The sequence below is a fragment of the Halichoerus grypus genome, chromosome 14, assembly GCF_964656455.1.
Source record: "Halichoerus grypus chromosome 14, mHalGry1.hap1.1, whole genome shotgun sequence".
In the NCBI taxonomy this organism is placed as follows: Eukaryota; Metazoa; Chordata; class Mammalia; order Carnivora; family Phocidae; genus Halichoerus; species Halichoerus grypus.
The window spans coordinates 82777886-82802036 of record NC_135725.1 but is presented as its reverse complement, the minus strand read 5'-3'; the positions used below and the strand labels follow the sequence as shown (position 1 = coordinate 82802036).

The window sequence follows — 24151 nt, the reverse complement described above, 5'->3', positions numbered from 1 at the left end:
TGGGACCGGAACCCAGCTCTGTGCTGCACTCCCCCACCTGCCTCTCCCTGCAGTGGGCTAGGGGCGCTGGCTGGGCATAGGTGGTGGTGGTGTGGAGGCATCGAGGTGGGACTGCAGGCTTCCCGTCACCTGAAGACGTCAGGTGAGGTGCTCAAAGGAGGTAATGTGAAGAAAGAAGCCAGAGGGGAGCGTATCCGGGGAGAGATTGGCTGTGGACAGTCCAGAGTCTCTGGGGCAGGAAATGAGTGTGCGGATGAGGTAGACAGGCTGTCGTAGCAAGAAAATTTGGCTGGGGAAGGTCACAAATAGCCTTGAGTGTCCTGCTCAGGAGTTTGGACACCCCACTTACCTGGACCCGCAACCTTGCTTGAAGCTATTCTGTGCTACTGAGTCAGATGGCAGAGTCGACCGCCAGAGCCGCACTGACTACCCTGCAAAGGGAGAGGGGCCGGGGGAAGGGTGAGACCGGTGTAGTCACCGGGTGCCAGGCTCACAAGGGCCCGTGCCTGCTTCAACACTCCACTGCCACCATCTTGAAATTCCTAATAATTTCACCTTGAAACTTGTGTGTAAAAGTAGTCTTAAGGGATAGCGGGGCATGTGCGTGAGCAGAGGAGGTCTGCACCGACGTCCTCCCCCGAGTCTTGCCATCCCAGCCCCATAGGACTTCTCGGTGCCCCTTGCACAGAGTTGCAGTGGGCCCACGGTGCAGGGGGCTCAGCGAGACTCAGAGCGCTTAGGAGGTAAAGCTGTAAGGTCCACAGCTGAGGCAGTGGGTCACCGACAGCCCCAACAGGCCACTCTGTGTTAGAACTGGAGCTCGCTTCGGTGCCGGCAGAAGGCAGTGCTGTTCTAAGAACCACAAATGATCACATTTCTCGCTCACGCTCCTTGCTCGTATTAGCCTACTACTACTCCTCGTGAAAATGATGACCTAGAAGGGGAGGAAAAGATGGAGAACTTCAGTTCCTTTTCCTTTCTCATCAGTAAGCCAAAGGCAGAGAGTGTTAGTAGAATGTGTGTATATCAAGAACTGAAATAAAAGCAGTTGAGTTTTGTGCAGCATTTCCACTGTCTGATAAGAACAAAACACAAATGAGTTTGTGAGTTACGAAATACGAGTCCACATATGTTAGCATTTAAAACTGGCATTGCACGGTATAAAGTTGAGCAATAAGATTCATGCTAATAATTTAAATTTTTATTTTTTCTTTACGTAGAATGACATTAAATAGTAAAATTGAAAAGCACCATTATGGGCCTAGAAAGAAACCATGAAAGAAAGAAAAAGCTTTGTATTTTAGTACGGCACTTAAAGACTTAACAGCACTTCTTTTTCCTGCATGTCCATTTTGCCCTGTGTCCCACAAATTATGTCGCCTGCCCTGGAAAAACCCAATCTCTGCCCTCAAGAAAATGGTTATTTGTAAAAAAATCTACTTGCTGTACTTTGCCATAATCTCAAACAACACTGTGAGATGGACTGGCCTTGAGTAAGTGTCATAGGTGAGGAATGACAAGTCACCGGGGATCACATGGCTGGTGTAGTCAGAGTGACAGTTCAAGACCAGGTCTTTCTGACTCCAAGACATGTTCTCTCTCCACCACGTTGTGTTACCTTAACTGAATCCTTTTTTTTTTTTTTTTTTTAACTTTAAGGGTTTTTTTAAAGGTGACTTTACCCTAGAAAACATTTAAAAATAAAAATAACCAGCCCCCCGGTGTGCCAGTTTTTACACTGTACTGTGGTTTTTGTTCCCTGAACTAGACAGGATTCCTTGATAATAGGAGCTTTTCTTTTAGACTTTCTATTATGGAAAATTTCAAATTTATACAAAGTAAATGAACTCCCACGTACCCATTGCCCAGCTTCCACAGTTACAAACATTCTGTCATTTTTTTTAATTAAAAAAATTTTTTTAAATTATAGTAAAATACACATAACATCAAATTTACCCCTGTAGCCATTTTTAAGTGTACATACAGTTCAGTGGTGTTAAGTACATTCACATTGTTGTACAACCATCACCACCACCCGTTTCTAGAACTTTTTTCATCTCGCAAAATGGAAAGTCTCTACCCACTAAACAACTCCCCCTCCCTCCCCATCCAGCCCCCGGCAACCACCATTCTGCTTTCTGTCCCTAAGAAGTTGACTCCTCTAGATATAAGTGGAATCAGGCAGTATTTGTCCTTTTGTTACTGGCTTATCACTTCACATGATGTCTTCAAGATCCATCCATGTTGTAGCATGTGCCAGAAATTCTCTCCCTTTGAAAGCTGAATAATATTTCATTGTATGTATATTTTGTTTATCCATTCATCTGTAGCTGCTTGGATTGCGTCCATCTTTTGGCCCCTGTGAGGAATGCTGCTGTAAACATAACATGCTGCCATTCTTGAATCTGTACCTTGGTCTGCTTCCCACCCTCAATCGTATTACTTATAGGAGCTGCATTTTATTCATCTTTGTATTCCTCTGACCCAGAGTCTGGCACATACTAGGTGTTTTTAAAATGTGTGAATGGATGAAGCTTCCAAAACTATTGTTTTTAAAATTTGAAGCAAGGGCCATAAAGAATGAACACCTTTTTTTTTTTCTTCTTAGAATCGCAGAATAAATGTGCACGTAAAATTTTGGTAAATTTGTGAAAGAAAATAAGAGTTTAGTACTATAAGTATGGATCAGCAAAACAAGCAAAGTTGTCCCCTCAGAAGACTCTGAGAGGAGATTTTATTTTTATGCCAGTACCCACAGTGCTGTGGATAAAAGCCATTTATTTCTGGAAGTATCAAAAACGTTTGGAATCACCAACTTTACCTGTTAACAAAGATGGATTCATTAGCAATGGAATTTTCAATTGATTCCATATGTCAAGAAGATAATCCGAGAGTAAAACTTCTCTGTAACAAAATCCTTGATAGGGTTAAGCAGCTGTGTTTAACTGTCCTCTGGGTCATAGATGGAAGACTCTACTAATGTGATCTAAGCTTGAATGCTCACGGCCTGACTTGCCTGCGTTCACGGAGCTGAGTGTCGCCTAAGAAGACAAAAGATTTAATCAGCCTAACAGGAGAACTAAAGCAGCCGTTCTTAACAAAGGAGGGTTTAGGGATACACCTTGCCTTGCTCCTCTCTGCTGCAGAGAGTGGAGTGGGGTGGCCATTTCGACTACAGGATGGGGAACAGAGTAGCTGGGGCAGATGGTTCAGCATCTTTGATATGGATGATCCTGTGGCAGAAAGAGCCTTCACAGTGGCTTGCTTACTCCCCGGAGAATTCTTCTCTGAGGCACTGGTGCTTTGAGTATCCATCCACCAGGAGAACCTGAAGGGTTCCCACCTGCAAGAACTCACCTGTCCTCTTGCAGGTGTTCAAGGACAAACAGAACTGAGGCCTCAAGAGAAGCCCTGGGCTGGGGGTGGACCATGTGCATGATGGCTGGGCTTGGGAGGCGGTGGCGTATAAAATCCTGACTCTGCCAACTATGGGTCTTGTCACCGTGGGCAAGTGACGCTACCAGTTGTTCTGTAAAGATTTGGTGAACTGTGGTTGTTGTCATTTCCTTAGAAAGTGAGTAGCTTCAGGGGAATGAGCCCTCCTAGCCTGTGGCCAGTCAGACCTTCATACATGACAATGGGTGGCAATGTCCCAGTTTTTCACCAGGATTAGGATAAAACAGTTGCCCTGGGGGCGCCTGGGTGGCTCAGTTGGTTAAGCGACTGCCTTCGGCTCAGGTCATGATCCTGGAGTCCCAGGATCGAGTCCCGCATCGGGCTCCCTGCTCGGCAGGGAGTCTGCTTCTCCCTCTGCCCTCTTCCCTCTCATGCTCTCTGTCTCTCATTCTCTCTCTCTCAAATAAATAAATTTTAAAAAATCTATAAAGAAAGAAAGAAAGAGAAAGAAAGAAAGAAAGAAAGAAAGAAAGAAAGAAAGAAAGAAAGAAAGAGAAAGAAAGAAAGAGAAAGAAAGAAAGAAAGAAAGGAAAGAAAGAAAGAAAGAAAGTTGCCCTGAACCTATGGGATTTGCTTACCTAACTCCTATTCTCCCCATTAGACTCTGCTGAAATGTATCCACTTCCTCTCACGATCTCTGACCCGCTGCCCCAGGCGGGTTAGCCTTTTCCTCTCCTGTCTCCTGTGGACACTTGGCCACCCACCCCACTCCAGTAGTGCTACACTCCATGGTAGTCTTCATTCCCACGTCTGACCAACACTGCTGATGTTGTTCTTGAAGCTTTTTTGCAGGAAAAGCCCCCATTGTCACATTCTCCCTTCATCTTTTCATTCCGTGCCCATGTCCTTTTGTCCGTTTTTATGGCACAGACATCTGATCCAGGGGGATGTCACCTCCAGTAAGTAGACAATGGGCCCAAAATGTCCATGTTTCCCCAAAGCTGAGATTCTTTCTGCTCTCCTACAGCTAAATCCTGCCTTGGGCTACCCTTACGTACAAATCTGGTTGCAAACTCTCGAATTTATTGGTCCCTCAGCAGACTACATCCTGGCAGGGCTGGGCCACAGCTCTAGGAGTGAATGCTAACAACTCCAAGAGCATTTCCTCAAGGTGCTCTAAACTCCCTGGACACAAATGTCACTCACCTGGCATCGTGCTCGGAGACCTCTTTACTGTCAGGTCAAGTGGTATCTCAGCCACAGCGAGACCACTGGGCTCCTGTGGCAGGAACCAGGGTCAAGCTCATCCTGTGGTTCTTTAGCCAATATCCCTGAGCTTCTAACTGGGCGGTGGGCTCTGCACTGTCCCTGGGCAGTGTAGCGGGGAGTCAGGCAGGGCCTCTGCCCTCTTGAGCTCCTGGTCACAGGGGACACCAGTGAAGATTACTCAGCACCCAGGGGTACACCAGGGAGAGTGGGAGCACTGAGCAAGAATGAGTGACTACCACACAGAGGCCTGTGTTTAAGAGGATAGTCTAGGGGCACCTGGGTGGCTCAGTCGGTTAAGTGTCTGCCTTTGGCTCAGGTCATGATCTCGAGGTCCTGGGATCAAGTCCCGCATTGGGCTCTACACTCAGCAGGGGCTCTGCTTGAGATTCTCTCTCTCCCCCTCAATCTGCCCCTCCCCCCTGCTTGTGTGCTCACGCGCGCGCGCGCTCTCTCAAATACATAAAATCTTGAAAGAAAGAAAAAAAGAAAGAAAGAAAACGAGGATAGTCCAGGTACAAGGAACAGAACTGGAAAAAGCAGGGAAACAAGTGGGAAAGGACATGGCATATGATCAGGGGACGCCTTTGGAGCAGAAGGTACCTGGGGCAGCAGAGGAAAAGGGACACAAAAGGACTCTGGAAAAGAAAGCTGGGCTCAGCTTAGGAAGGGTTTGTTTGCCCAGCTAGGGAGCTAGGACTTTTCCTCTCTTCTCCAGCACAGGACCCTGTGTACATGTCACACCCTGCTAGGTGTACGGTGCTGAATGAAACAGGTGCCTTTCATGCCCACATGAAGCTTATAGTCTAGTGGAAGAAGTGAACATTCATCGAATAACCACCCAGCATAATGCCTCCGCAGTCAAAGTTCCTGGGTAGGAGAGTAGCATGATCCAATGTGCGTTTTAGAAATCTCGAAGAATTGGAGTAGATGGAGGGAGGCAACTGGAGGGGACATAGAATTAAATCTCCACCATGGCGGGCAGTGGGATGGTGAGCAGGGACAACCCTGATTCCTTTCCCTGGCAAAGCAAGGAGGACTTGGGCAGTGTGATAGGTCCATGGGGAGCTATGATAATGCCAGCTTAAGAAAGAAACAGATGTGGGGTACAGTCCAGTGGGCTAATAATTGGGAGTTTGGGCCATTTGAGTTTGAGGTGCTAATGGGCCATCCAGGTGGGGGTTGAGACATATGGTTTTGGAGTGAAGGAGGCCTGAGCTACAATTTTATCACAGGTCATCCTTGTATAGGTGACACCACTCATGGATGAGATGGCCTGGAGAGGGACGTAATTGCCCTGCTGTGCTTCCCAGTATGGAAGCAGAACTTGCAGGCCACAGGGATGGGATGCTCGGTGGGCTTTAGTTTATTACTAGCCCATCTCCCTGTTCGGCAAGAAAGATGTAAAGCCATGCCAAAATAGTCAATGTCATGAAAAGTTCTTTTTCCTGAGGAACCAGTTCTGCTTTTTGTCCTCACAATGTAAAGTTTGCATGTTTCCCTTCTTGCTTTCGAAGCCAGGAAGCTCAGAGTTAATTTTGAGACTTTGTTTTAGAAACCATATAGGATCTGCATATCCAGATACTCTTTTCCCAAGTAAACACATTTTATATATTTACGTATTCTTCAGCTCTGATTTTTTTTCTTTCTTTTGGGTGCTTGTGTAGGCTGCCTCAGATCCTTTGTAAAATTAGGTGGGGCTTACCTGTATAAAAACAAGCCCTCCCCCACCCTAATTTTTGGGGTCATCCTTGCACCTTTTGTGCAATGTTTGCCCCATTGCTGAGTTAATATTGGCCAGATTTAAGCAAGAGGAACCCTTGGAATTCACAGCAGCCAGACAGTAAATTTAACACTCACGTAACTCATTAAAACAGGATAAAAGTACAGCTTCAAACATCTCTGTGTTTGTCACCAAGTCTGTGAAGGGAGGGGTACCTTTAATTCAGTTCAAGGTGTAAAAGTCTGATCTTTCAGAATTGAGGATATACCACCGAAATTAAAGACTTGTCTGAGGAGATGAGCACTCCACATCCCTTCAAAGAAGGATTGAGGTGTTGACTACAAGGATGGGATGTGTCTTCAGCTTAGGCTGTTGTTTTCCTCACTCATAAAACATAGTTTGGTAAAAGCATGCCTCCTCATCAAATGGCGTAAGCACATAGTTGACTGGATGGTAAATCTTATTTTTGATTAGCCCTGCTTTTTAATATAAATAATTACTTTAAAATGATAATTTGCTATTGGTCAAGATCACTGTGTAAATGGTTTTCAAACTGTGTTCCACGGCCGGTGCCTTGGGGACTGCAAAGGTGCTAGGGTGGGGGAGGAGACAGCCCAGCCACCACCCCTGCCCCCCCCAACACCGCCGCACCCCCCACTTCCTGAAGAGCAGCTGGGCAGTTTTATGTAGCAGGGCTCCTTCTGCATAAGGTGCTACTTGGATTCTCTTCAAAGTGAAAAGAAAAGTCTGGAAGCTATCACATTGGAGGGCACATCCCACTAACTTGCTGTTGGGATAGGACTGGCTCCTGCGGAAGGGGCCAGGGCTAGGTTCGGAATCTCGGCCTCCTACCAGCTCTGGGACTTTTTTTTTTTTTTTTAAAGATTTTATTTATTTATTTGACAGAGAGATAGCGAGAGCAGGAACACAAGCAAGGGGAGTGGGAGAGGGAGAAGCAGGCTTCCCGCGGAGCAGGGAGCCCGATGCGGGGCTCGATCCCAGGACCCTGGGATCATGACCTGAGCCAAAGGCAGATGCTTAACGACTGAGCCACCCAGGCGCCCCCCAGCTCTGGGACTTTGGGGGCTGACTTTTCCTCTCTGAAACTGCCTCCTCTTTCATAGAACAGGACTCCTTCAATGACAGTAGCCACTTTACCAAGTAAGTGAGGATTAAATAAATTAGCTGTAGAAGTGCCATCTAACCGAGTTTAAGAACTGACCGCCGCCCTCACCTGCTCCTCCAACCCTCCTTTCCCATCTCCGTTTCCCAGGAGGAGCCAATCACCTTCTGTGAAGAAGCCTTCGTGTCCCACTATCGCTCGGGAGCCATGAGGCAGTTCCTGCAGAATGCCACCCAGCTGCAGCTCTTCAAACAGGTACCCAGCCCTCCCCGTGGAGGGTGGCCCATCTGGACCCCCAATGGGGATTTCTGCAGCTGTCCTGCTGTAAGCCCCCAGGCCCAGCCGGAGGGGGCTGAGGGTCTGGGGAGGGGGATGGGTGCAGAGGGTGGTCAGTAACCAGGCCGACCCTCCACAAATAGGTCATTCACTGGCACAGGTTATCATAAACGCAGAGCCAGTGTTTTAAAAACTTGTTTGTTTGTTTAACTCACTCTTCCAAAGGCCCTTTCCTGTCTTGGGAAGCGTGGTGGTTCTTTGGCCGTGCACTGAGGTGCCCAGCTGAATGGTTTCCCCCCCCCCCGTTTCTTTGCCTAAGCTGTTATGCTTTTGTTCTTTCTTTATATAGTTTATAGATGGTAGACTGGACCTTCTCAATTCTGGCGAAGGTTTCAGTGACGTTTTTGAAGAGGAGATCAGCATGGGCGAGTATGCTGGTGAGAAGCAGTTCCTTTTCCCTCGTGTGCCGTGGGCTGCTATGTGGGACTAGGGTGTGCGTGGCAGGGAGCGGCAGTGGCTTCTTTTTCCTTCAGTGGGGGTTGGGGAGAGACTCACTTCACCCTCGGCCTTGAAATGTCTGAGATCCTCTGTCCTGGGGTCAGTCGCTTGCCCTGGGCGGCCAGAGTCTAGTGAAACGTAGCGGCCAGCACGCTGCGGCACAAAGCACTCGAGGCGCTGAGTTGGAGAGCTGGCTTCACGTCAGGGCCCTGCCTCCAGGGAAGCCGTGAGGGTTTGGTCAGGCCGTGGCAGCTCTTCAGCTGACGTGCCCCCGTCTCTGCACTGGGGAGAACGGTGCCCACCTCACAGGAGTCCTGGGGAGATTGACTCGGAGTCCATGAGGACAGATGCGGGCACAGGATCACTGCCAAACGAGTGTTTCTTTAAAAGGTGAAAATCATCACAGAGTGCCCAGTCTCCACAGACCGTTAGACCTGGAGGGGTCATCCACATGATTCAGAGGCGGCCTCTGAGGCCGAGAGAGGTGTTCGTAGTGGACCCTGCCTCCTGAATCCCAGTCTGGCCTTCTTGCCAAATCCCGAAGCCTTAGTCTGTGGCAGCGAAGTCAGAACCAAATGCAAAGTAATAATAATCCTGCTGTTGGCCCCTTCTTATTGCTGGGCATGTGCCTGGTCTGGACTAAGCTTCTGTGATATAACTGGTGATCCATAAATTCAGAGAGGCAGGCATAATCTCCCCTGCAAAGCCCCGTTCACAGGCCTGAACAGCCTGTGCTGCATGGAGAGCACGAGCACCAATAAAACCAGTCTGCGGACAGTGACAGCGAGTCAGTGATGGGCATTTCCTGAGCTCCCACCACGTCCAGAGCCCCAGAGAGTAAGAAACAGAGGACCGGGTTTTGCCCTCATGGAGGAGCTTTTACTGGTAGGAGAAAGAGATGCATGACTAAAGACAAATACAGGTTAAACCAGTGCAGGAAAAGGAGCAGAAATAGGCTTTTATGCAATCAGAACAGGACTCCACTAATCCTCACTCTGTAACCTGAGGGCTTCACAAAGGAGGCAGCACTCTCAGAGAGGCATGTGAGTTCTGAGGAGAAGACGGGCTTTATGTGTTGTTCAACGAAGTCACGTCATTCGGAGCTTCTAGAAAAGCTGTCCAGTGATAAGACCTCCTTATCCCACCAGAAACAATGAACAAGTCCCCCAACAAGGCCTCCTTTTTCTTTCCCTATCACTACTCCAGTGTCTTGGGGCTGAGCGTGTGTCCGGCAGCGTGGGCACATGCAGCCCTGCGGTGGTTCACAGAACTGCAGAGAACGTGGACTTTGGAGTGGGAGTTACCCATTTTAGTGGACTATTCAGAGGAAGGGTTCAGAGGAAATTACATGGGAGCCGTTGGTTGAGTATCCTCAGCAGAGAGACTAGGGAATGGTGGCCAGCCAGGGGAACAGTGTTTGTGAGGGAATGGAGGGTGGAGGGGATGGACGTACAGGATGGAAAGGCCGAGGGTGGGTGGGACCAAGACAAGAGTGGAGAAGACAGTCAGGCGTGCTGAGGAGTCTGACCCCACCTCTATGCAGTAGGCAACGAGGAAGGAGGATTTGAGTTGGTACTCAGGGCACTGATAGGATCGGATCTCTGTTTGAAAAAGAAAACTTGTGGCAGCAAGTCACTGTTGCCTCCTGTGGGGAGTGGAGCATGGGAGCCTCAGTGTGTTTCTCCAGATTTTGAACTTTCCAAGTCCTGCTTGCTAAGCAATTCGAGGAACTCCTGAGAGCACATAACTTCAACCACTTCTCTGACTCCTCTTTCCCCAGGCAGCGATAAACTCTACCATCAGTGGCTCTCCACAGTCCGGGTAAGTGTGTACCCCCACAGAGCCCCCCGGGCCCCTCTGGAGCCTCCTGGCAGCCCCCCACTTCCCCTGCCACCCGCAGGATGGTCATGCAGCCCCGGGGCCCTCCACTCTTTCAGCTGAAGATGCTTCTGCTTGTAAAGCCAGGCCATCTAGTGCCAGGGGGAGGCTTGTACGATGAGACTGTCCAGAGAAGCCTCCTTGTCTCAGGAAGCTGGCCAAGGCATGTTGAGTGGATATGGTTATCCTAGAGCATTTCTGGGGGTCTCCTTCTAGACCAGGGCAATTGGGACGTTTTCATAGGAAAACCAAAAATGTGCCCCTCTTGCTGCTCAGTTTCCACGGCAAAGGCTCCTGGGAAGATGGAGTTTTTCACCCCTCGCTATTGTTACGAACAGCATCTTGCTGTGTTGGAAGCTAAGTGCTTCGGTCTTCAGAAGCCACTAAAGAAGTCAAATTCTTGCCTCTGCATGGGTTTATCAGTGTGTGTATCCTGAGGGCCTCCTGTGGACCGGGCACCATACTGGGGTTACAGTGGGGAGAGGAGGACACAGTCCCTGCCCTGGGGGAGCTCCCTGTCTTCGTGGGGTTGCACGCGTGAACAGACGACTCCAGCACAATGTGATAAGTGTTCTCTCCTGCTTGTGGGCCGAGCACACCTCTGCCAAGGCAGGTCCCTGGGAAGTGGCTGCAGTCGGCCGAGAGTAAGCAGTTCCTCAGTGAAAGACCTCTTTTGTTCTTCTTGTATGGCCAAACACTGCACTTGGCAAATCATAGACAAGCAATAAGGACTTGTTGATTGATTGATAAAAGGAGTTTTAATACTCCAAAGGACCATTGAAATAGGATACTGAGTAATTTTGGAAAGCAGTATGGAATAAATGAGTGGGTAAAAATTTCATATTGTCCTACAACATAGAATGCTTTCTAGGTCAAACTGCAATGTTTTCAGTTAAAGCTCAAAATTTCTAATACGGACTGTTACCAAAAATTGTGCTAAGAGTTAATCCCCGTAATTACAGTACTGTATTTTACTCTTTTATATACCCACTTGATCCAGTCTCTCTCTTTGTTCAAATCAGGTAGAATTATCTTTCCAAACCACCACAGATCTGATTATTGATGCATCTGATTAAAAATCCTCTGGAGTATGGTCTCCATATCCTGGCCCCTCAAGAGCTGACCCCATCTGGGGGCGCCTGGGTGGCTCAGTCGTTAAGCGTCTGCCTTCGGCTCAGGTCACGATCCCAGGGTCCTGGGATCGAGCCCCGCATCGGGCTCTCTGCTCAGCGGAAAGCCTGCTTCTCCCTCTCCCACTCCCCTGCTTGTGTTCCCTCTCTCGCTATCTCTCTCTGTCAAATAAATAAATAAAATCTTAAAAAAAGGGGGGGGGGGCGCCTGGGTGGCTCAGTCGTTAAGCGTCTGCCTTCGGCTCAGATCATGATCCCAGGGTCCTGGGATCGAGCCCCGCATCGGGCTCCCTGCTCCGCGGGAAGCCTGCTTCTCCCTCTCCCACTCCCCCTGCTTGTGTTCCCTCTCTCGCTGTGTCTCTCTCTGTCAAATAAATAAATAAATAAAATTAAAAAAAAAAAAAAAAGAGCTGGCCCCATCTGGCCTCAGCCCCAGTCCTCCTGTGATACGCTGACCACTTGCTAGGAACACACCAGGGCTGTCCAGCGTCTGCACTTCTTTAATGTGCAATTCTCTAGCCCTAGAATGTCCTTACGCTTCCTGTACCCCACATGAACTCTTCATCCTCTAACGCCTTCTCTGACCGTGGACACACCTTGTGCGCACAGCCAGTGCAGCTGTCCCGACCTTCGGCTGCAGCTGGGGCGCCCCCCAGACTGGAGGCCCTTGAGGGTGAAGGCCGGCCTTCCTGTGACTCAGTACCCTCCACGGCTAACACAGGGTGTCTCCGCAGTGGGCCCTCACAAAATGTCTAGAGCCTGTGCACTTCGTATCCGTTCGTACCCTCCTCCTCTTCTCTGTTCTTCCGAAGAAACTGAACCAAGAAATTGGTATGTTGGATTTGTACGAAAGCCATGATTCACGTTGATGGCTACTCGTTCTTTCCTTCCCTCAAGATATCGATGTTAAGGAAGGCAGCCTACCAGAGTGATTAAAAATAACAACACAGAAAACCAAGGTGAGGAAAGGAAGGCACGTGACCGAGGGTAGCTAAATAAACTAGAATTTCTCGAGAAGCCATAGATTACTATGGGGAAACCTTGCCTCAGAGAGCCTGTGAAGAGCTTTTCTTCCAGCCAGCGGACGGGTGCCAAGCAAAACACTGAGTCCCCCTGCAGCTAGTTATCACTATCCTCGTCCTCACCCCACTCTCCCAGTACCCACCCATTGCGATTCTGCCGCGGCCATAACTAATTGCCCGGGACCGGTTACCATCTAGGCCTGTTTCTCTAATTAAATTACACACTCTTGGAATGTTGCTTAACTTGTTTAAAGAGGAGAGGTTTTTGTTGGTGTTGGCCCACTCTGTCTTGAGTCCCCATTGCTAATTGACGTTTCTGTTACAGAAAGGAAGCGGAGCAATTCTGAACACTGTAAAAACGAAAGCGAACCCGGCTATGAAGACTGTCTATAAATTTGTGAGTACTGGTCTTGGTCTCAGGATCGGAACAGATCTGTCCCTCGGCATGATGAAACTCTTCAACCTAGCTGGCCCTGTACTGCAGAGAGGATTCAGGGGCTGCTGTGCTGTTTCCTAAAGCTTCCACGGCTCTTAGAATTACTTAGTGTTGATTATTTGGTGACCAGGTCAGTGATGTTTTTCATGTTAAACTGTTTCTGCTCACAGTTGCTGCAATCAAGACATGGGAAGCCACGGGTTTTAGCTTTTAATAAAATGTAGACCAGGTGGCTAAAATGCTGGCTGATCCGAGCTTGTGTCCCTGAGACCCGGAGGCGTGGTCAACCGGGCGTTCTGGTAAAACCTTTCCTACGGGGATCCCCATTATCATGTCAAAATGAAGCAGCTCCTTTGCTGGTTACTGAAAAGTGTTCATGGTGGGACACACTCCCTAACTGTTGTCCCAAATTCTTCATCATCTCTCTCACCACTGCCCTATAGGACGTGCATTGTCTGTGAGACTCATGCCCACAGCAGAGAGAAAATAGGAGAACACGGCCACTCCCGATCCGATGTTCCATCTCTTACAAGCCTCAAGTATTTTTTTTTCCTCATGGTTTCTCTTGCTTGCTAATTTGACTGTGAGCCACTTGGGTGGTTTTGTTTTATTTCCATTTTTAATTTTGTTAGTCCTTTCTGTGCTTAAGTTGTAGTTATTTTAACCGGGCGGGTGGCTGCCAACAGAACCACACAGGTCTAAAATGACGGAAAATAAAAGCCAGGGTGTGTGGCGAAATGAGATTTAAGAAACGGCACCAGGGGAACCCAGCGATGTGTCTGCTCAGGCCAGTCAGCCCCGGCAGAAAATTGGTCCTGAGGCCCTGCCCCAGTGAAATGTAACAGATACTCAGATTTTTGCAGCCTCAAAAGCTGCTGTTCCATCTACACTTACTGGTAGCTGTCACCAGGCTGCTGAGATAAATAATTACAGAGAGCAGAAGAAGGCCTTCCAAAGGGGGGAGAGAGAAAAAAAACTTAGGGCCATCAAAATGCAGAAAATAAAATCTCTGTCGCCTCTTTAAGGGATTTTTTTAACCTCTTAACATTGTATTTGTTTTTGTAGCCGTTATGTTTTCGACTTGATGATCCCATTTTTCCTTCTTTTTTCTAGTAATCAGAGAAGGTGATTCGCGACGGATTGAAATCAAGCATAGTCCCTGCTGGAAACAGGGAATCTTAACTTAAATTAATTTTTCATGCAGGCAAAAGATCATGCAAAAATGGGAATAAAAGAGGTGAAAAACCGCTTGAAGCAAAAGGTACTTGAAGTTCTTATTCAAAATGTATAAGCACCGTATATGAAATGCGTGGCCACAAAAAAGTACGATGTGATCAATAGAGGGCTGTTTGATACACTGTTGTTAGCACACTTCAAAATGCATTACCAGCTGTCCGGGAGTTTTCACACTGTTATAAATATTCACAGACAAAAACTGTCTTCAAATAACATTAAGACTGGCTTAAACCCACAAAGGCAAGCAAGTTCAGAGTTACCACTATCAGTCTGCCCCTTGCCCACCCCACTGGGCCTGGGGTTCACGGGGCTCTTAGAAATTGGCTCAGCCTACCCCTCTGGGCACCTCTCCTTCCCACAGCTGACCTCTACCCCAGGGCGGCTGGTAACCAAAATCAAGAAGCATCTCCAGGGAAATGACCTCCGGGGTTCGGGCATGCACGTGGCCACCGCGCAGATACAGGGCACACAAAGGGTGGGTTTCAGGAGGGCGCTGCGGGCTCTCCTCACAGTGCTGGCCTAACCGAGAGGAGCCCAGCAGTTCCTGTTTGAGACTCTTGGGCAACAGGACTCTGATTTGTCTCCTTGGACCATCAGTAAAATGGTACGAAATCCTACAGGCTTCATGCTGGCCAAGAGTCCCCTGCCTGATTCTCTAGCCTTGTACAGGGACGTTGATACATCAGAGGGCATTTTTACATGATGACGAATGTCATCATTATCAGTTACCACTCTTCGATAACCACTTACTGAGGATGGCCCAGGCTGGGAGCTTTCACATTTAAGCCTTAGAACAACCCTGGGAGGGTATGATTCCCATTTCATGTGTAGAGAGCCTAGACTATGATTCAGAGGTGAAGGAATTTGCCCAAGGTCACACTATTGGAGCCTGCGGAACCCAGATCGGGTTCCAGACCCATCCATTTCCAGTGTCCGTGCCCTTACCACGACAGCGTTTCCTGCTGCCTTCCTGAGACAAGTGTTTGCTTTCCAAAACATGTTTGGGAGCACTTACTTCATTATCCCACACCCCCAAAATGTGCAACTCGACGGGCCTTCGTCTATCTCAGCAGTTTTTTAAAATCTGAAAGCAGTTTTAATTTTATGAAGTCAGAAAGGACCTCTAATTAACTCGAAATGGTCCAAGGAATTGATTCCTTTCTTTTAATTGCAAAATAATTTGTTACGACTAAGCATTTAAATTCCTAGTTTCAGCTGAGAGTGAATTTCTAACAGCTGAGATTCAAGTCCCGAAATAAAAATCCTGTCCTGTAAATCCAGGTAGACCCTAACTGTGGTCTGTTGTGCCCTGCCAGAGGCTGAGAGGTGGAATTCTTTCCTTGGATGTTAAGTGTGATCCATACTTTTTTATCTCCTATCCCAGTCGCATGGAACTGAGTTGGATAAAATACAGAGTGGCAGGGAGGGGGTATTTCTCTCACCAAATTTTCCCTCCTTGATGACCTGATCGTAGGCTCAGCTGGTGTTAGAATACTCCTTGAAGTAAGTAAAGAAAGGGGTTCCTCCTCAGGCAGAGGACAGATGCTCCTCATTGGTCGGATCTGCTCTCTGCAGGCCATCGCCTCCCTCCCGGTACGTGGAAGCCTTGGGCCTGACGAAAATCCCCTTTTTCTGATACGTAACATTTCTGCAAATAACCAGTTAAGCCCCAGTTTTTTGATGTTGTGGTTCAAAGGTTCACTTAAACAATCTAGATCACCCTCCTTCCACACCACCTCCCCTTCCTTTCCTTGATAGTATCTAAAGCGGGTTTTTTTTTCCCTCCCCTTCTCCTCTTCCCCCTGCCAGTCTTTTCAAGAACAGCTTCAGGAGATAATGTTCTATAGAAAGTGTCAGTACATTTCAGGTGACACAAATGGTGAAGGCATTTTATAGAAATGTGGCTTGTCACCATCGGACTGTTGACAGATCTATTAGTGCACCTTTTTCAATTTTCACTTTTCCCCCCTTCGGTCTTACAGATTTCTATAGACTTGATATTTTGCAGTTGTTCTTAGAAGAGCTATTTTGTAATTGAAACTCTAGCATTGTTCAGTGCAGGCAGGACTTGGCTCTCCTGCTCCCTTTCTTGAGCTAATTTAGGATTTGGCTCCATCTGACCTCTCTCACTGCAGTAGAAAATATTTCCTTGGCTTTTTTGTTCCCCTCTCCTCTGCCCCCTCCCCTTCACATGGCAACATATCTGTGTGGCTCCCCAGATGTGTCTAATGCAGACATCTCAAGTTTGGTTTCTGCTATGAAATTGAGGCAGTTCCCAACAAAGATCCAATTTTCAAATGTACTGGGCTGCCACCTGGCCTCCTCTAACTCTGCATAGTGATGGTGACCTCGCAGATATAATCAAGAACCCAATCTTGCCCTCTGCGCTCTCGCCTTGGGTTTGAATTGCAAATAGAAAATGTGGGGCCGACCTGCGGAGAGGTCACCATGGTGCGTGGAGGGTCCATCTCTAATATGACTGAGCAGGGCCCCTTTTCCATCCCTTGTTCATTTGTGCTGCAGATTTTCAAAGCATCTGAAAGAGGAGCTTTCAGGGTATCTGTGTGACCATTGGCAAATAATTGTTAATAGATACTATAGTGTGGCTTTATTCCATACCTGCTCTGCTTCAGCCCAACAACAAAAAAAGAAGGATGGATAACATATTTCGCTAGGTAAATGCAGCAAGGTGGTCAAGTTCTTCTGTAGCTTGGCCTCCTTTGAAGTCTGAGTTGCTCAAAATTAGGAAGAAGAAGAAACGGCCAAGATGCTACCCAGCTGCCGCTTTCTAAAGGGAGAATGTGGTGCTCTCCTCCAGAGCATCTCCCCGCCGGACCTGGCGTGCAGGAGAATGCCGCATGGCTGGGCTCCTGACTGTCAGCGCACCGCATTCTCTGGCCACACAGTGCGAGGCTGGCATCAGTGGGCCCTGTTTGAAAGACGATGGGCACACACATGCTCCTTCTCACCTGCAGGGAACATTAAGATACTCACGTAAGGATGTCATTTTTTCGTCCATTGGGAAACCCCTGAAAAATGATCTTTTTTTTCTTCAGTATCAGAATGATTGAATCAAATGGGCCCATTTCACAGCCCTTTTGAAAGTTTCTAAATCTTTGATCCTGGAAAGATAAATCGAGCTTGTCGATGTAAGAGTTTGTGACGGAGAGGAGCAAATTCACAGTTAGGTCAGCGAAGCCTTGAGTCTCTGGCCAAACATTTCCGAGTGTATTGAAGGGAGTAAGCATGTGTGGGGCAGGGAGATCTAGGTAGACTCTCGTAGAACAGACATTTTCACACCTTATCACACAACTGTCAGCTCCCTGTCTCCACATTAAAATACGCTGCAGCCTCAATCACAGAAATTCCAACTTTGGATATTGTTTTGATATCAATATTCATATTTTAATTTGCATTCGCTGTGGTGTGAAGTAGACTGCAAGAGAAGGGCGCTGCACGAATCTGAAAATGGGAGACCAGCAATCTCAGTCAGAGACGTGAAGGGCTCTGCCTCACGCCCACCAGGGCCTTTGAAGCCCTGACGCCGTGGTGTGGTATTTGGGCTTCTGAGGTAGATAAGCTGGGTTTAGTGCTGGTTGGTTGTGTAGGATATTAACTGTGTGACCTTGAGTAAGTTAGTAGACCTCTCTGAACCTGGTTTTTTTCCTCATGTAACTAGGAGAAGGATCAACTTTTACTGGATTGTTGTAAGGATTAGAAGAGGTAATGGCTTTCAACAGCAACATCTAGGAGCCACTCATTAAATGGGAATTTCCATCCTGTTCATTTCCTCATATCCCACATCCAGAGCAGCCGATCTCTCCAGACGCCCACATGTACACACCCTGAGAGCATGGCTGGCATGGGATCACCTCCCTTTTGGTCATCCACACGGCCACCAGCAATTTTTCTAGAACGCAGCACTGACTGAGGCACTCTCTTGATTAAAACCTTTCAGACCTTTCAAACCTTCCTCCACCTCAGCCAGGGGGGTTCTTGGAATGTCCCAGCTGCTGAGCCACTTGCCCTTCCTTAACCAGGGGGTGCTGTCTACATACCCCCAGCCAGGAAGGCTCTCCCGGCATCTCTGCCTCATGAAGTCATATCCTCAGCTCCTTCCGGGTCCAGCCCCCTCCCCAGCTCCTACCCAAGGCCACTCAGCCCCCTTCCTCCCCTGGGTTTCTGCCTCCTGACTTCTCAGAGGTACTCTGTCCAGTGCGTATTGCATGCTGTCCCTACCTCCTCCACAGACAGGTGGAGGGTAGACCCCAGTCATGATTTTCGATTCTAGCAAACTCTTAGGAAAAGTGATGGGAACTGAATTATTTTCTGACTCCTTTACTTTACCAAGAGATGGGAACTGGTTGGGCCCCAGGGCTCCTGGTAAGAGATTTGTCACTCTGTGGTGGCCTCTGATCCGCAGCTCTGTCTAGTGCCTTCCTCCTATGTGACCCTTCGGGAAGGAACAGATTTACCCCTCCTGTCAGCTTCTTGGTTTTGCATTTTCAAAATGACATTTCGACAGTCTTTTTTTTTTTTCTGTTTACAAACAAAAAACATGTTTATTGGAGACAATTCAACAAATCAGACAAGCAAAAAGAAAATGATCTTATTTTATAACCTGCATTTTCACTTACTGTATTCTATTTCCCAGACCACTAAATGTTTCTTCTGCCTGTCATTGTTTTAAGTGGCTACAGAAAATTTTATCTGATGGGCGTATATACATTAATCAGTCCCTTTCTTGGATACTTAAGTTAGGTCCAGTTTTTTTCTAGGCCAAGTATTCTCATAGGTAAAACATTGCAGGAATTCTTAATTATTTCATTAGGATAAATTTCTAGGAATGTAATTAATGGGCCGAAGGGCATGTACCTCTTTTAGGGTTTTGATATAAATTGCCAATTTGTATTCCCTCCAGAAGGGTATGAGAGTGCCTATGTTCCCAAACCCTTTGCTGGCAGCTCCTCAGCTCATTCTGAGACCACAGTTTCTTTAATTACAGGATCTCTACTGTGTCTGAGATCTCTGCTAGTAGATACAGTAGAGGATGTGAGTTGGCCCTATTTCTTTCTTGACTAGGGCTCCTCCCACTCTGCTCTCTCTGGGAGGAAGCAGTTGTCCTTCCCCAGCTGTAGGAAATAGTGAAGAAGTGAATAAATTGGCAGGGCGAGCCACGGGACTTTGTGAGAAGTCTTTTGCACTTTGGGATCTTCTAACTGAAGAAAATTAATGTGCAGCACTGTTTTTTGATGCACAAGCACATTTGTATATCGGACACATTTGCCTTCCAAGTGTTCAGCTCCGTTTACAAAGATTGATCGGAGAGCGTGTACTATACATTCAAGGCTCTGAGGCAGAGAACCTCAAGAAGCAAACCCCAAGGAATTGACATTCTTTAGGGATAAGAAGTATGTGCAAAGAGAGCAGAAGGGGTGGCACTAGAGGGTCAGTGTAACAGAAGGGGGAGATCACACCCGCTGGTCCGTCGAGCACCTCCTCAACTCAGAACACCTTCACGTGTGCTGCCGTCATGGGTCGATATTGGTATAAACGCCAGAAACCACAGAGCTCTTGGTTCTCCACTTTCTAGCTGTGTGGCTTTGGGTGAGTTGCCCCCTTTGAGCCTTGTTTCCTCACCTATAAAAGAGCGATAATCCTGTTTACCTTGTGGTTGCTGTGGAAACTGTGATCGTGAAGGTCAAGGGTCTGGAAAAGTGCCTGCCAGTAGTAGGTGCTCAGCACAGCCCAAGGGAAGCTCTTTTTAGACGGTGCTTTTTCCATTTTGCAGGGGATACGAGCTGTCAGTTCAGTTTGCACAGGACTGTAACATTTTCCAAGCTCCCTCGTGTTTCATCTCCTTTAATTCATTCTCCCTGTAGCTTTGAAGTTCACCAAGCAGGTGGTGGTCTCCCGGTTGTGAAAATAAAAAAATAGGTACAAGACAGTGTTTACTTATAAGCTTAAACTAAGACACCTTTCCCAAAACCACCACACACATTTTTTTAAAATAGCTATCATCTTACAGTTTTTATTACTATCAATATTTTCTCACCATGTAACCTTACTGCTCCATTTCTTTATTTTTTTTTTCAGCCCGTCACTCACACACACATGCAATATTTTTCGTGGACTAAAAATGGATTCTTTTTCTTTTCTTTCTTTTTTTTTCCTTCTTTTTTTACTTTTTTTTTTTTTTTTTTTTTTTTTTTTTTTTTTTTTTACTGTTTGGCTTTACTCAACCTTTGTGTCTGTCTTCTCAGTAACCCCACCTGGATCCAGAGTGACCCTTTTGCCCTTTGTTACTTTCTGGCGCAGATGGAGCCCCTCCCCTTCTTTGTTCCACTTGACCTGAGCACCTTAGGGCAGCCCCTTTTCTAAAAGAGCCATTTCTAATTGGCTGTCGGCAGCCTCTCATCACGCAGGCTAAGACTTGGGGGCCACTTACTGCAGGCCCTCCCTGCGAAACCAAGAGGCCATCACCTCCCTGTGTTGTTACCAAGCAGGGCTAGAGGCTGCAGCTGTGTGTGTGGGGTTGAATGTAGCAAGATGCCTACAGTTCATTATAATAAAGTTTATACCTTTATTAGTAGGTATTCCGTTATTACTGAGTGCTGTACATAGTACATTACTGAATCATAATGTTCTAGACACACTTATATCGCTTTATTTCCTTTACTCCTCACAGCTACCATATCCCCATTTTACAGACAAGGGGGCAGAGATTCACAAATGTTCCGTGTGTTTCTTCCTTAATGCATTATTATCCAATAAGGGACCACTTTCCTCTATTTGCCACCATTCTCTTTATTTGGCTAAGTTAAAAGCAACCCGTTGTCAAGTCTTCTGTGTGCAGAATTTAATGAGTACTAAAGGTGTGTGTCTTGTTGACCAAAATAAGACTTGTTTTGCAATGAAAAGAATTCGAATTTTTCTTTATTATTTCATTCTGACTGGGAGTATTTTTACTTGGTTAAAAAAAATTATTTAAATGTTTTTCATTTGTACATTTATTCTCTGCCTTGCTCCAATGAAGGTCTAAGCAACTTTCACAACTTGAGTAAAACGTGTGGTCCCTACAGCACAAGTGGGCACCCATCCCCATCTCAAAAGAACCAAAGGAAGCATTACCTGCCTTTTGCACATTGGAGTTTTTTTTTTTCTTTATACTTTGACTTCATTCAAAAGAAGCTCAAATTAAATGTAAATTTCTGAATTTCAATATATTACTTTGGTTCCCTAAATGTTCTCCAAGTCATAAAATCCGAACTCAGACTTGGGTCTCCTCATTCTCTGCCAGAAAGACTAGGTAAGGCTAGGAAAGGGGGTGGGGGGGGCACAAACACCTCATTTTCACACAGTAATGTCATCAGTAAGCAAGCGTGGAGAAAGTGTCCACACTCACAAATAACAAAGTATGCAAATTAAAACAACAATGAGGTCTAATTTTGCACCTCTTAAATTAGCAATACATTTTTAAAATGATAAGGCTAACAAGTACTATGAAACTGATAACTCACCCATTGTCAGTGGTTGGTGTAAATTGGAAGGCAATTTGGTAGAATGAATAAAAAGGCTTAAGGTGTTTATATCTCTTGACCTAGTAATTTCATTCCTAGGGATTTCTATAAAAGAAATAATCCAAAATAAAGAAAAACTGCAGTGTTTATCACTATGGTATTTAGGAAGTAAAAAAAAAAAAAAGAAGAAATAAGGAATAATCTAAATGCCCAATAGTAGTAGAGTGGTTTATTAAATTATTATATATCCACTCAATGAAATATTAGCATCTATTAAAATTATCATTAAAATGACTATAGCACCATGGAGATGCTTATAGCGGGAAAAAAATAGAATGTAAAATTATCCATGAGCTGTGATTGCAAGTAATTTTTAAATGCATGTGGACAAAGTGAATATGTAAAATGGAAATAGCTGTGTAAGGTAGTAGGACAAAAAAATTCCCCCCACCCCGCTATTATGAATTATTATATTGTCTTTGTAATTTAATGTGTATGATTTTGGTTTCTCATGTCCTTAAAAGTCAAAGAGCCAAGTTACCCTTCTGCTTCCTCCATCTCCAGCAGGAGGAGAGGCTCTGAACATCCCAGAGGGAGTGTTCCGTGGCAGGCCCCTGAGCTGTGGGGTGCGAGGGGGCACCTGTTCGTGGCAGGTAGCGTGACCCCAACACCAACCCAGACTGGCTTCTCCCCGCAGGACATCACCGAGAATGGCTGTGCCCCCACCATGGAAGAGCAGCTGCCAAAGACTGTGCCGTCCCCACTGGTAGAGGTCAAGGACCCGAAGCTCCGAGAAGACCGGAGGCCAATCACAGTCCACTTCGGACAGGTATGTACCCTGGCCCTTGGACTGGTCTTGTTTTGTTTTGTTTTTTTTAGCAGAAGCTAGAGCACTGCGGCAGACAGGCTTAGACAGGCTTTTCGTTTCCGCTCTCTTTGGCAAAACCACTCCATGGAGCTTTGCACATCTTTGAATGTTTATTTGGTACAAATGTGGTTTGAAGGGGAATTTTTCAAAAATTTTGAGGAGCCAGTATGGCTCTGGTCATAAACGAGCTCAGCTCTTGAATGAAGTCATTAAATGCGGCTGCCGCCTCCCCCACTCCAAGGCACTCCGCTGAAGGCGCCTCCGTTAGCTAAGCATCTCATTAGAACACTTAGCATCCCAGGCCCTTCTTTGCACCTTCAAATAAAAGGCAACAAGCGAAGTCTTAAAAAAAAATCAATTAGGAGTTCTTTATTAATGTACTTCCTGAAAATCAATATCGGGAGTCGTGCTTCTCAGAGTAAACACCCGCGCTACTATTCCAGAGATCCGATTCTTTCACCAACTATTTTTGATGACCTGAGCATTTGAAAAATTGTCTATTCGTTTGATTTTTTTCCCCCTTAAGTAAAACATCGTATTCTGTATAGAAACTGAATTTTTAAATCTATTTCCATGCAGTGGTTGTATTTTTAGCTGAAAAAGATTGTACACTCTCCCGTTTCTCTTGAATTGACTCTCTTGATGAGCAAAAGTCATAATTATTTAGTTTGTGAAAAATGGTTCTCAGCAAGATGTGACTGTGACAACAATTTGCAAGGTTACTTATTTTTAAATCACTTGATTCTTGAGCCATTTATTAGATGGAGCATCATTAAAATCATCTTTATGATTTTATCTTAAATACGATTGCTTTTTCATCACATAAAGGATCTAGAAACATACATTTTAAATGCCCTGTTTTTAACAGACATTTATCAAGCGCCTACTGTGTACTGGCATTGAGCTCTTTAGAAATGAAGAGAATTAATGAAATGGTTGCTCTGGGTTATTATGGTAAGGGGTGAGTTTGTTGACTTAAGAATCTTCTTCTGTAATCAGTATTTTCAGATCATACATTCCTACATCTTAAACTTGGGGAAGTTCGTCCCTTTTTCGGATTTTACACTTAAAAAGGACGTTATAAAAATTGAAATGTAGTGCGAGAAAGGAGCATTCTCGGGGCAGGGCTCACTTGGTTAATGCTTCTCTTCCGCTGGTGGTGTGTTTCCACCCCTGAAGAGCTGCCTCCTCTGGGGCTCAGGCCCTGTTGGAGAAATCTGCACCCCAGTTTCCTGGCGGAGTTTGCTGAAAGCACAGCCCCCGTTGTAACCAGCATGGCATTCCAGAGCCAGCTTCCTGCTTTCCTTTGTCCTCATTCCTGCACACACTAACCTTCCCATGAAAAGAGCCCCTCGCTGGAGTTTGAAGCCCATTACAGAGAAAGAGGGGGCGGGGGAGAGGGATTTCATGGTGTTAAACATTCCATTTTCGAAACACAAAAAAGGAGGCCCTGTTTGAAATGGAGAAAAACCTTCTTTCCATTTCAGCAAGAAGCAGAGATGCTTTAATGTCATTCCCAGCTAAATGCAGAATAAGAGTGTGTGTGTGCGGGTGGGGGATAAACAATTAAAAAAGCCACCCCAAACTCTGTTGAAATAAGAGCTGTCTGTGCCTTCACAGGTCTGTAAACTGGAGAGGATGAAAGTGGCTTTTTCTCCCCGTTTGTCACTTCCCTCACGTGGCTGCGAGCATTATGCAAGTGTACAGGAAGGCAGGATTTTTTTTTTTTAATGCGTGCATGCGGATTAAGGTCAAGCCCCAAGTATCAGCCATGCAGCG

At 46.4% G+C, this 24151-nt stretch overlaps 1 protein-coding gene across 7 annotated transcripts in view; it reads left to right on the top strand.

Annotated features, from left to right (window-relative positions):
• The window catches only part of DENND1A (DENN domain containing 1A), a 498150-nt gene that overhangs the window by 425479 nt on the left and 48520 nt on the right, over positions 1 to 24151 (top strand). For all 7 annotated transcript variants that reach the window (XM_036107896.2, XM_078061741.1, XM_078061742.1 and 4 more), the window contains 6 exons: positions 7659 to 7763; positions 8134 to 8221; positions 10063 to 10103; positions 12638 to 12709; positions 13953 to 14009; positions 22202 to 22333. In XM_036107896.2, the coding sequence (XP_035963789.1) occupies positions 7659 to 7763; positions 8134 to 8221; positions 10063 to 10103; positions 12638 to 12709; positions 13953 to 14009; positions 22202 to 22333 (495 nt within the window). The remainder of the gene's footprint in view (positions 1 to 7658; positions 7764 to 8133; positions 8222 to 10062; positions 10104 to 12637; positions 12710 to 13952; positions 14010 to 22201; positions 22334 to 24151) is intronic.